Source organism: Phoca vitulina, unplaced genomic scaffold (genome assembly GCF_004348235.1).
Source record: "Phoca vitulina isolate PV1807 unplaced genomic scaffold, GSC_HSeal_1.0 scaffold41, whole genome shotgun sequence".
In the NCBI taxonomy this organism is placed as follows: Eukaryota; Metazoa; Chordata; class Mammalia; order Carnivora; family Phocidae; genus Phoca; species Phoca vitulina.
Window position 1 is genome coordinate 11,444,021 of NW_022589744.1, and position 12,167 is coordinate 11,456,187.

A 12,167-nucleotide genomic window follows, 5' to 3' on the forward strand; every position below is an offset into this window, starting at 1 on the left:
GGATCTCTGCCAGAGGGAGGTAGATGCTCTGGAGTAGAATATTTACCCATACTGGGGTGTGGGCCCTCTGCCCAGAGGGCCATATCTTCCTGAGCTGAAATAACCAGTTATCCCCTCTGGGGAGAAGCAGCTCTTATCTTCATAATCCCCCAAAGCCAGCATGGAGAGCAGGGATTAGGGGAGATTTAGGCAAGGGATCTGGGAAGTCTTGGGGCCAGGCTCACTCTGGAGCCCATCCTCATCCCTCAGGCCGAAAAAGCTGGTAATGGGCCAGTGTGGGGGCTCCACTCAGGTGCGTCCTCCCAGGGTGGGTCTGCTGGGGTACTGCCCCCGAGCAGCAGCCCCTTCTAGTCTTGGAGATGTGTGTCCTGTGAGCGGCAAGGCTGCCAAGGAGAGCGGTGGCTACGGAGACAGGCACGGAGGAGGAAGTCTGGAACGTCAGTGGGCAAAGCCAGGGCAGACCCCAGGGCAGGCAGAGGGGGAGCAGGGGCGGGCCATGAGCTGAGGTAGTCAGGGAGTCACCAGCTTAGCCACCCTTGGTCAGGACTCAGTAGATAACCCCAGCCCCTTTCTTAGTGCCCCAAGTCTAGGGCTTTGCTCCTCTTGCTCAGGAACCTTTCCTGGTGGGAGCTCACATTGGTGCTCTTGGGAAAGACCCAGTTCTCCGCCAGCACTCCTTCCCCAGGGGTGTTCTTTTTCCCAGGACCCCCGACCTGGGGATCTGTGCGTCAGATTCAATGTGTGCATCGGCCTCACCTTCAGAAGTTTTGATTCGGTAGGTTTGGGGTGGGACCTGGACATCCACATTTTTAGAAGCTCCAGGTATTTCTGCTACAGACCCCGGGTTGACAACCCCTGATTAACGTGTCACCGAGATCACTGAAGCTATGTGTGTACTCATTCTTCCATTCATCCAGCCGGTGGCCGTGGGGCCGCTGCTGTGTGCCCGGCACTGTCTCGGCAGGTAGTTGGAGGGATATGGAGAGGGAAGAATTCAGTACCTGTTTTCAAGGAACTGGCAGTCTGGTGGGAGAGCCAGACGAGTCAATCTATAATGACAGTTCTCCACAATGCAGACCGGGAGCCAGCTTGCCCAGGGTGCTCTTGGAATACAAATCTCTCCCCGTAAGTGCAGTCCTTGGCTTTGGGAAAATTTCCCAGAGCAGGTGACGTTCGAGCTGAGGCTTGAAGGGGAAGAGAGAGGTGTCTGGGGCCAGGAGCGTGTGTCCAGGGAGGGAAAGCACGTAGAGGTACTTGCACCCGAGCTGGAGAGCACGGCTCGCGTCAGGAATGGAGGAAACGCGGGTGAGGAGGCTGGAGAAGCTGGTGGATCACAGGTCCTGCCCCGGAGTCTGGGCTCGATTGGAAAGATAAACAGGGGTCGGTTGAGGCAATGTGCGCTGCTCTGACTGGATGTTGCCGTTGGCTTGGAAGAGGTGGACACTGAGGGGTGGGAGGGGGCGGTGGTCACTGCAGGAGCGGGGCTGTCCAGCCGGGAGGGCCACACTCCAGGGTTTGGGTCAAATCCACTCCTAGGGGCCCGTGAAACAGCAGTGCAGCCATTGAGTAAACAGGTCAGCATTCAGGGCTGTGCCTGGAGGTAAACTTCAGGAGTTGGAAGCTTGGTGGTGTGGTGGGAGACTCCACGATGGCGGCCAAGGTTGTCTTGGAAACGTACGTGAATTTGTTAAGATATCCTCGGGATGGGCTGTGGGGTGGATGGAGGGGAAAGAAGAGCCAGTCAGAGAAGGAGAAGACAGGGTGAGGCCCAGGAGTGGGGCTGTCAGTAAGGAGAGGCCAGGCCAGGCTCGCACAGGACAGCATGGGTGGTCCCCAGTGCCGCCCAGGACCACCCCATCTGTGCCCTGTTCCGCCACCCTCGGTGACAGAAGGCGGCGTCGCAGGTCCTTCCCTGGGAGCAGTTGTCCCTTGTCTGAGATGTGTCCCTCCTGATGCCAGAGTGTCACGATATGCTGCCGTCTGTGAAATGGTGGAAACAGTATGTGGTGGGTTTTTTCTTAATGGTTTTACCTGGGAACAATGAAGAGCTAGTGTCTCCTTGTTAGTTCCCCTTTCCCCACTTAAAAAAAACCAAAAAACCCCACTATTTTTTGGCTCCTGAAATACACAGATGGCAGCAGAGGTCGATGGGGATGTGAGGGGCGAGAGCAGTGTGTGGGGCCGGGAGATGCCGATGGCCTTGGAAGGTGGGTTAGGAAACACTGAGTGGAGAAAGTTGCGTGTGTTTCTGTTTTTAACTTGGCCTTGAGGAGTAGGGGACTTTTAACGTGGTGGAGATTTGTGCAAACACCCTGAGGGCTGGGGGGCTGGTGGAGGAAGAGGAGGGAGGATTCGGGGAGGGATGACGAGGGCCGGCCTGCGGCCTGCGATGGAGGGCCTCTCTGGGCAGTGCCCTGGGGCCTCCGGGGCGATGCTGAATGCTGTCTGCTTCGCCTGCTTCCTCCAGGGCGAGCCACCCTTGGCCCTGGGCCTGTCTACCCGGAAGGCCCTCGGCATCCTGAAGGAGCAGCTGGAGACAGTGCTGGAGGGACACCTGAAAGAACGGAAGAAATGTCTCACATGGAAGGTGAAGCTTCTTCCCGGGGAAGCCGGAGCCGAGGTGGGATGGCAGAGAGGCGTGGGAGGCCCAGGCTCGGGCCCGGGAGCCGGTGCTCACGCTGGGCGGCGTGACCCAACTGAAGCCTCGCTACAACTCAGAAGGAAGCTGGGGCAGCCTGGCGGAGTGCTGTCCTGACCCCACTGGCTGCAGGAGCCCAAGCGGCTGGACCCCAGCCGAGACCAAAGCCAAGAGAGCGAGGCAGCCCCAGGCCGGGTCAGGCGGGCGTGGGAGCAGGGCGGCCAGATTCTAGCAGGATGCTGCCCCCTGGCTCCTTCGCCGGGCCCCTCACTCCCCGCTGCCCCTCCTCAGGAGCTGTGGAGAAGCAGCTTCCTGCACCACAGTAACCGCTGTTCCTGCTTCCACTGGCCTGGAGCCTCGCTCATGCTGCTGGCTGTGCTGCTTCTGCTGGGCTGTCATGGGAGCCAGCCGGCGGGCAGGTAACCTTCCCTCCCCGCCTCTCACCCAGGGACCCCCCCCCCAGGGGCGCTCCCCCCGCCCCAGTCCCAGTCTGCCTTGTTAGGAACCCTCGGTCCCTTGGCTGGCTGCTGTCAGCCCCCGAATGAGACACTCCTTTCAGAAGGGACTGGGGTGGGGGGTCTCGGGTTGGCTGGGTGGGGGAGCCCCTCTCCTTGCTAGTACCCCCTCACCTCTTCCCACCAGCCATGGGGTGGAGCTGGTGAATGCCTCAGCACTGTTCCTCTTGCTGCTTCTCAACCTCATCCTCATCGGGCGGCAAGATCGGCTGAAGCGTGGGGAGGTAGAGCGGAGGCTCCGAGGGATCATTGACCAAATCCAAGGTGAGGCCGAGGGTCAGGCATGCTGGGTGGGAAAGGGTGCCCTGTGATGTGTCAGCCCTACGAGCTCTTCTCCTGAGTCCCCGCCAGGAGCCCAGCACAGTGGCGTTGCCTACGGTCAGCATTCTGGGGGCTCTTGGCATCAGCAGAGTCAGAAGGCTGCCCTGCCCCTTTTGAGCAGGACAGTGAGAGCCAGGGACATGCAGGGAGTGGTCTCAGCACGGCCCACAGGGAGGCTGCTGGCGGCCCGGTCGGCTTGCAGGCTTGCTAACCATGGGAGACCGACAGAGAAGACCCTGTCTTGGCAGGAGGACAGTTGAGGTTTTCTCTTCCAACTCTGTCTTGTCTGGCGGTACTGGGCCAGGGCAGGTAGGAAGATGGGCCAGGGAAGTCGAAGACCCGCAAGACGCAGGGTTGGGGGCCCAGAGCCGGGAGCCCAAAACGGAGCAGCCCCGTTCCTAAAGAAAGGAGTTGCTCCGTCCCATTTCTGCTCGTTCTTTCATTCAGATAGTGTTTGTTAAGCCCCAGCTATGGATTGGGAATATTAGGCTCTTCTGAGAGACAGTGGTTCCCGCTTTCCAAGGGCCTGTGGTCTTGTATGAAACACCTAGTGTCGGAAACCTCTCTCGAACCTGACTGGGCAGTGGACGTTTGAATGCTAAGTAAGAAGGGGTTGCTTCATTCTGAAATGATCAGTTAGCTGCAGCCATGTGCCAGGCATGGGAAGTACAACGGTGACCGAGAAGGATGGGCCCTGTTCCTCGAGAGCTTAGTCTCTTGCTCAGGAACCATCACTGGCTCCCTCTTGCTTATCAAAGCTGCCCAGAACCTCTGGGCCAGGCTCCAGCCCCTCTCTCCAGATTCTTCTCTTACTGTCATCATCACCCAAAAGCTCCTCCCCAGTGCCAAACTCACCATGGACCTCCCTGCTTCTGTGCCCTTGTCCTGCTGTCCCCCTGCCTGGCGTGCTCCTCCCTTACTGGGCTCCAGCTGATGGATCTGGCCCATCCTTCAAGACCCATCTTAAACTTAGCTCCCTTTTCCCTGAAGCCACCTCTGATCGCATCGGCTCCCCTGAGCTCCTGCAGCGCTAGGATATTTCCTAATGCCTTGAGCACGTGTTTGCCTTGATTTGTGTTATCTGCCCACATACATCTCTCTTTTCGGTTGCGGCTCCTCCTCGAGGGTAGGGACTTGTGTCATCTTCACCTTTGACCTTTGCATCCCTCAAAGCCCTCAGCAATGCTTGTGAAATGTATTTGAATGGAGTAAGGGTACAAAGAATAAGAGCTTCAGGTGCTCAGAGGGGTAGAAGGGCCTGGGCTGGAGTGGTGGGAGAGGCTTCACAGGGGAGGTGACCTTGAGAGAGGGGCAGTGTTGGAACGGGTGTTGTGGGCCACTGCAAGCCTTCTGGGAAAGGAAGGAGAGCAGGCAGAGCTCCACGGCGTGTGCTGGGTGGCTGACGTACGGAGCCGTGGGTGAGGTGGTTTCCTTCCTTCCGTTCTCCTCAGATGCACTCAGGGATGGCAAGGAGATCAAGTGGCCAGATGCCATGTACCCAGACCTCCACATGCCCTTTGCACCGTCTTGGTCCCTGCACTGGGCCTACAGAGATGGACATCTGGTCAACCTGCCAGTTGGCCTGTTGGTAGAAGGAGACATCATAGCTCTGAGGCCCGGCCAGGAATCGTTCGCCTCTCTGAGGGGGATCAAGGTAGCTCGAGGCTTTTCTTCTTCCCTGGAAATGCTGTGGGAGCATCTACAGGCAATGGTGGGAGGGTCCCAGGGCTTAATTCTGAAGCTTCCTGGCCAGTTCGCAGGCTTCTTGGCAAGGACTCTGGAAGAATGGAGAAGAGCTGGAACATCTTTCTCCTTCTTGTCCTTTCTTTTCTCTGACGCTTAAGCTGCTAGGAATCCAGTTCCACAGCCCCCCGCTGCTCCCCCCACCAGCTGACTCTTTGCTAACCAATGGTTCCTAACCCAGTGAGGTATCTCCACTTAGCTGGAATTGTCAAGGAAGAGTGGCCTCTGATTGAACCAATGCCCTCCTTGCCCTCCTCCCCTGACTCTCCGGCAGGATGATGAGCACATCGTCTTGGAGCCCGGAGACCTGTTTCCCCCTTTCTCTCCACCACCTTCCCCCCGGGGAGAAGTGAAGAAGGGACCACAGAACCCCCAGCAGCACCGGCTCTTCCGTGTTCTTGAGACCCCTGTCATTGACAACATCAGGTCGGCTTGCTGCCCTGCCTTCCATCTGGCCCCTGACTTCTCTCCCCTGGTGCCTTCAGGAGCAGGGGGCGGGGTGACAAGGAGAGAGCCTGGTTTATACTGAGCCCCCCTTAGGGTGGGCACCTCTGTGGATTCTTTAACGTCTTATGAGAATTCCTAGCCTGGGTGATTGTTCCTCCCCCATTGGAAATCTGAGGGCACAGCTCTGGAGGCTGCCCCAGACCCCTCTCCCAGGGGGCCCCTTGGTGGGGGCCAGGGAACAGGAACATGGCCTGACTCAGTGATGCCCAGTGCAGGTGAGTGTTTCCGGCCTCTCCCCTGAGGGCTTGCCCAACTAAAGGGCCATTCCTTTTTGCAGATGGTGCCTGGACATGGCCCTGTCCCGCCCAGTCACCGCTCTGGACAACGAGAGGTTCACAGTGCAGTCGGTGATGCTGCACTACGCCGTGCCTGTGGTCCTGGTGCGTGAGGCGGGCCTCGCGGGCAGGGGAGGGGGCCAGGAAATGGGGGAGCCTCAGGGCCAGATTTGGGTGAGCGTGTGAGTGAAGACGGGGGCGCCCAGAGTGAGACGGCCAGTGCTGGGGCTGGGGAGGGTATGAGTGGGCAGAGGAAGGGAAGCCTTAGAGCCTGGGTCCCTCTCTGGGTGGGGGACTAAGGCTGCACTTCTGCTGTTCCCCAAAGGCCGGCTTCCTCGTCACCAATGCCCTGCGCTTCATGCTGAACGCCCCTGGTGTCACCTCCGGGCAGTACACCCTCCTCCAGCTACAGGTAACCCCCGCCCGTGCCCCTCTGTGATGCTTTGCTCTTTCCTTGGAGGCTGGGTCCCTTCATCGTGCCCTGGCTGTCGCTCCCTCTCTGTAGCCCAGGGGTCCCTCCGGCTTCAGCTTAAGAATGCCTGCTCCCCTTTTCTTCCTGCCCTGGACAGCTGTCCCTTTCTACTCAGGGAATGGCTTCAGGGCTGGGGAAGGCCTTCCGTCCCTCCCTCTTTCCAGAACAGCGGCTCTTTGGGAGCCTTCAGTGTGGTTTGTGCTTCCCCAGGTGAATGGCGTCCTGCCCATCCTCCCCCTGCTCTTTCCAGTCCTCTGGGTTCTGGCAACCGCCTGTGGAGAAGCTCGAGTCCTGGCTCAGATGAGCAAGGCCTCTCCCAGCTCCCTGGTAGGTTGTTCCAAGGCATCCTGGTGACAGTACAAAAAGAACACAATTCGGGAGCAAAAAGAGGGTGTCAGCTGTGCCCCAGCGAACAGGTGCGGAGGTCCAGCCCCACTGTGGGCGCCGTGCACGGGCAGGCCCTGGGCAGCTCTCCGTGTGGAGGAGCCTCCAGGCCAGGCCCCGGGAGGCGGGGGGCCGTCCATCCTGGCACTCAGCAGACGGGATTCGGGGACTGCCTGGGTGTCCTTTACCAAAGGCGTTGGGAGCCTTGCTGGTGTGGGCCCCCCCCCCCCCCCCCCCCGCGGCTTGGAGGCCGTGTGAGGGCGCCTCCCTGAGCTGGTGCCTCCGCTCCGTGCAGCTCGCCAAGTTCTCAGAGGACACTCTCAGCAGCTATACAGAAGCCATCTCCTCTCAGGTACACTCACCTGGGACACCTTCTGCCCCAGGCCCCTGTAGCCACCAACCTGAGCTCCCTCAAGCTGGCCCCTTCCGGAACCCTGGGACTCCCCTACTTTATGGCCTGGGAGCCTCCTGTCTCATGGGGGCGATGCGCTCTGCCCAGACAAATGCCTGTCCACCCCAACTTCCTGGTGTCCCCGGACTGTTTCCTCTGCTGGCCCCAGAGGCTATCTCTAGGGAAATAACACGGACTTTGTCTCTCCCCCCAGGAAATGCTGCGCTGCATCTGGGGCCACTTCCTGCGGGTGATCCAAGGGACATCGCCGACCCTGAGCCATAGCTCCAGCCTGCTGCACAGCTTGGGCTCGGTCACGGTGAGGGCGGGCCCTGTGGGAGGACCCCGCCTCCACTGGCCTGCTGCCTGGCTATGTCCCGGTGCCTGCCCGCCACTTAAGTGGACCCTGGCAGGTTGGGGAATGCCAAGCCCCCCCTCCCCAATCCCCATCTCTCTCTGCAGGTCCTGTGCTGTGTGGACAAACAGGGGATCCTGTCATGGCCAAACCCCAGCCCGGAGACTGTGCTGTTCTTCAGTGGGAAGGTGGAGCCCCCACACAGCAGCCATGAGGACCTAACCGATGACCTGTCCACCCGCTCCTTCTGCCATCCCGAGGTAGAGGAGGAGGTATGGCCGGCTCCTGGGGACCCAGCTCTGGGCCGGCCAGTGGCCTCAGGGAGGGCGAGGCTGGGAGGGAGAAGGAAGGCTCGAGCACCGTTAGGGTCTGCTTCTGGGCCGTTCAGGCAGAGCCTCCAGCCCAGACAGTGAGGGGACATAACTCCCTGCCTCCCTGGTCCATGGCAGCCAGCGGGACCCTGGTCCGAGGCCTGTGCTCCTTGTTCTCCTCAGCCCCACGAACGAGATGCCCTCCTGGCCGGTTCCCTGAACACTACCCTGCACCTTTCCAATGAGCAGGAACGTGGCGACTGGCTGGGTGACGGTCCCAAGCCCCCTGAATTCTACTCTTACCACAAAGCACACGGCCGCAGCAAACACCCATCCGGCTCCAACGTGAGCTTCAGCCGGGACACGGAGGGCGGTGAAGAAGAGCCTGGCAAGGTGAGAGGAGTGCGGACAGCAGCCTCGGGGTGTCCTGGCCTCCCCGCTGAAGGGGCCAAGGGGTGCAGCCTGTCCTGGATGGACGGAGCCAAAGGCACAGATGTGGCGGCCTCCGTGCTTAGGCCTCCAGGCTCGGCCATGCAGGACGGCCTCCTGAGGCCTAATCCAGGGCCTGGGGCCCTTCCAGGAAGGAGGCCCTTTCCCCTTCTCTGGGTCTTACAGATGGTGACTGGTTGGGGCAAGGCCCTTCCTTCTGGTCACAACCTTCTGAAGACAGGGCTGGCGGCTCCCCCTAGCAGAAAGAGATCCTCCATTGTTCCCTCCCTGCTCTGGGCATCCTTTTCTTAGGCACTGCCATTGTTGAGCAGAGCTCCCAGAAGCAGCCAGAAGGCCAGCAAGGACGGGGAGAGGGTTTCCGGGAGGGATGGGAAGAGCATGGGCGCGAGCCTGCTCCCTGGGAAGGGGGTGCATTCTCCCCGGCTGAGGCTCCCCTCTCTCTTCCCCGTTCCGCTGCGGCCCAGCCCGGGCTGGAGGGCGAGCCCTACGAAGCAGAGGACTTTGTGTGTGACTACCACTTGGAGATGCTGAGCCTGTCGCAGGACCAGCAGAACCCCTCCTGCATCCAGTTTGACGACTCCAACTGGCAGCTGCACCTCACGTCCCTGAAGCCGCTGGGTCTCAATGTGCTGCTGAACCTGTGTAACGCCAGCGTCACCGAGCGGCTGTGCCGCTTCTCCGACCACCTGTGCAACATCGCCCTGCAGGAGAGCCACAGCGCCGTCCTGCCCGTGCACGTGCCCTGGGGCCTCTGCGAGCTCGCCCGCCTCATAGGTGCGCTGGGCGCGGGCCTTCGCCAGGAGCCCCGGCAGCTCCTGCCGCCCCCCCCCGGAACCAGGCGCCGCTCGACAGTGCTTCCTAGTCTGGGGAAATAACCAGGGGCGCGGGGAAAGGGGGAAAGAACCAGCCCAGCCTCACGGGGGTTCTCTCCCTGCGAGGGAGGGAGGTGCAGGTGCTCCCAGACACCCCGAGTTGTCGTCCCTCCCCCCGCAGGCTTCACTCCTGGGGCCAAGGAGCTCTTCAAGCAGGGGAACCACCTTGCGCTCTACCGCCTCCCCAGTGCCGAGATGGTGAAGGAGACCTCGCTGGGGAGGCTCTCCTGTGTCACCAAGCGGCGCCCCCCGCTCAGCCATATGATCAGTCTCTTCATCAAGGACACCACTACCAGTGAGCCTTCCAGGCTTGGCCAGCATCAGGCCAGACCTTCCTGGAGCTTGGCAGGGCGGGACTTCTTTTAGGCGTCCCTTTTTGGGGGGGGGACCTGGGCAGATGCGCACTAGACTGCTTCTGGAATCTTCCTCAGATGTGGCAGGGATCGGATTTGGGGACTGGTGCTGGGATGGTGGCCACAGGGGTTGGGGACTGTCCGCAGGGTTGCAAGCCCACACAGGCCTGGGGAGTCCTACTCCCCAGGGGCTCCCTAGCACCCTTCTCAAGAATGGCAGGGTGTTACCTGAGGCGGGAGTGAGAGGTGGCAGTGGCCTGGGGCACTCATGGTTCGGCCTCGTCCTCCCCACCTCAGGCACAGAACAGATGCTGTCCCATGGTACGGCGGACGTGGTCTTAGAGGCCTGCACAGACTTCTGGGATGGGGCAGACATCTACCCTCTTTCAGGTTCTGACAGGTGGGTGAGGAAGCACCCCTCGTGCTGATGGCAGACAGCCCCTGCCCTCTGCCTGCCTGGCTCACAGGCATGGGGGCATCTCAGGGCCACTCGCCTCACTTCTTCCCCATTTCCCTGGCAGAAAGAAAGTGCTGGATTTTTACCAGCGGGCCTGCTTATCTGGTTACTGCTCTGCCTTCGCCTACAAGCCCATGAGCTGCGCCCTGTCCTCTCAGCTCAACGGCAAGTGCATTGAGCTTGTGCAGGTGCCCGGCCAGAGCAGCTTCTTCACCGTGTGTGAGCTGCCCAGCACCGTCCCACTCAAGCTGAGCACGCGCCGCAACAGCTGGAGCTCGGACGGTACCATGCGCGTCTGTCTCGTTGGGGGCCCCCAGCGGGGAGGGCTTCCGGAGCGCCTTGGAATCGATCATGGCGGAGGGAACTGCGGGTGCACCGGACCTGGAGCACCAAGGTGGCACTCGCTGTCTGGTGGCGCGGGCAAGTCCTTAGCCTTCTCATGGCGCTTGCTCTGCCCTCCTCACAGGCTTCTTGTGACACTCCGGTGCGATAGCAAAGGGCTTTCTTTGAAAGTTGTAAAGCAGCAGTATCTATAGACCATTAGGCTTATTTGACCAGACAAAAAGGCCAGGTTGCAATGCTGCTGGAACAGAGGGACTCAGAGCCACCCCACCCCTCCCCCAATGCCACCAAACAGACAGACTCACAGGGTCTTCTGACCCAAAAGACCATGAATCGAGGCCACAGCTGAGAGTGAGGGCAGCCCCCTAGCCCTGGACCAGGGCTGGGCTCTATCGTTACTCCTTAGGATCATCACCTGACTGACGAGTACCTTTCATTGTCTTTTCTCCTGTGTCTGTTGGCTCCTTTATGTGTCTTGGCTGTGTGTGTGTGTGCGTGCGCGTGTGGCTGTGTGTGTGGTCCCCTGGGGCCCACATGCTCATTGATTCGGGTGTGGCATCTGTGTGTGTGGCCTGGGCTGCCTCCTGGAATCTGCTGGTTCCTGGGTGTCCTGGCTGGGCTTTGTGCCTTGTGCCTACCTGAAGAAGGGATCGGGGAGGTGCTGGAGAAGGAAGACTGCATGCAGGCCCTGAGCGGCCAGATCTTCATGGGCATGGTGTCCTCCCAGTACCAGGCCCGGCTGGACATCGTGCGCCTCATCGATGGGCTGGTCAATGCCTGCATCCGCTTCGTCTACTTCTCTCTGGAGGATGAGCTCAAAAGCAAGGTGGGGGGAAAGCCATCCCCCTCTGCCTCCACTGACCCTTTCTCCTGTGGGCTCGCGGGCCCATCTGTTCGTTGCCGTCTGCCTTTTGCAGGTGTTTGCAGAAAAGATGGGCCTGGAGACAGGCTGGAACTGCCACATCTCCCTCACGCCCAATGGTGACCTGCCTGGCTCCGAGATCCCCCCCTCCAGCCCCAGCCATGCTGGCTCCCTGCATGATGACCTGAATCAGGGTAAGGGCACAGGTTTGTGATGGGGACGAGGTAGGTGTGGGCAGTTCCCCCTCCTTGGAGCTACAGCTAGAAAGAAACCCCGTAGCTCGCTCCCGAGAAGTGCACTCCCTTGGAAAATTGCTCTCGTCTCCCTGCGGTAACAACAGTCGACCGTGGAGGAGAGGAAACCGGAAGCAGGAAGTTCTCTGCCATCTTCAGGGCAAGGAAAGGCCCCCAGAAGGCTGACTCCAAGGTGAAGGACGGGCTTTCATCCCCACAGTGTCCCGAGATGATGCGGAAGGGCTCCTTCTGATGGAGGAGGAGGGTCACTCAGACCTCATTAGCTTCCAGCCTACAGACAGTGACCTCCCCAGCTTCCTGGAGGACTGCAACCGGGTAGGATGGCAGGGTCTGTGCCCCTGGACTCCCTGAGGTAGCTGACTGGCTGGTCCAGAGAAGGGAGGGAGGGAGGTGCCCTTCTCCCGACCCTGAGGCTACTGACATCTGTGTTCTCTCCAGGCCAAGCTGCCACGCGGCATCCACCAGGTGCGCCCCCACCTGCAGAACATTGACAACGTGCCCCTGCTAGTGCCCCTATTTACCGACTGTACCCCCGAGAGTGAGTACCATAGCCACGGCTACTAAGGAGGCTTGGGCTCCCGGTAACCCTAACCCTGACCCGGTGGGCTCTGCAGGAGATGTTGCTGTCCCATGCGGGGAGCCGAGCAACCTGAGCTGGGAGGAGC

General features: G+C 60.5%; 1 protein-coding gene across 9 annotated transcripts in view; it reads left to right on the forward strand.

Moving 5' to 3' along the window:
* The window catches only part of TMEM94 (transmembrane protein 94), a 34,793-nt gene that overhangs the window by 18,290 nt on the left and 4,336 nt on the right, over window positions 1-12,167 (forward strand). For 3 of the 9 annotated variants that reach the window (XM_032429564.1, XM_032429565.1, XM_032429561.1), the window contains 20 exons: window positions 2,468-2,587; window positions 2,930-3,057; window positions 3,281-3,417; window positions 4,926-5,128; window positions 5,492-5,643; window positions 6,002-6,104; window positions 6,325-6,411; window positions 6,682-6,798; window positions 7,151-7,207; window positions 7,461-7,565; window positions 7,709-7,873; window positions 8,096-8,305; window positions 8,827-9,136; window positions 9,356-9,529; window positions 9,885-9,987; window positions 10,109-10,326; window positions 11,031-11,212; window positions 11,304-11,442; window positions 11,702-11,817; window positions 11,941-12,040. In XM_032429564.1, coding sequence (XP_032285455.1) covers window positions 2,468-2,587; window positions 2,930-3,057; window positions 3,281-3,417; window positions 4,926-5,128; window positions 5,492-5,643; window positions 6,002-6,104; window positions 6,325-6,411; window positions 6,682-6,798; window positions 7,151-7,207; window positions 7,461-7,565; window positions 7,709-7,873; window positions 8,096-8,305; window positions 8,827-9,136; window positions 9,356-9,529; window positions 9,885-9,987; window positions 10,109-10,326; window positions 11,031-11,212; window positions 11,304-11,442; window positions 11,702-11,817; window positions 11,941-12,040 — 2,926 coding nt within the window. The remainder of the gene's footprint in view (window positions 1-2,467; window positions 2,588-2,929; window positions 3,058-3,280; window positions 3,418-4,925; window positions 5,129-5,491; window positions 5,644-6,001; window positions 6,105-6,324; window positions 6,412-6,681; window positions 6,799-7,150; window positions 7,208-7,460; window positions 7,566-7,708; window positions 7,874-8,095; window positions 8,306-8,826; window positions 9,137-9,355; window positions 9,530-9,884; window positions 9,988-10,108; window positions 10,327-11,030; window positions 11,213-11,303; window positions 11,443-11,701; window positions 11,818-11,940; window positions 12,041-12,167) is intronic. The other 6 variants (XM_032429566.1, XM_032429563.1, XM_032429562.1 and 3 more) reach the window with 5 other exon arrangements.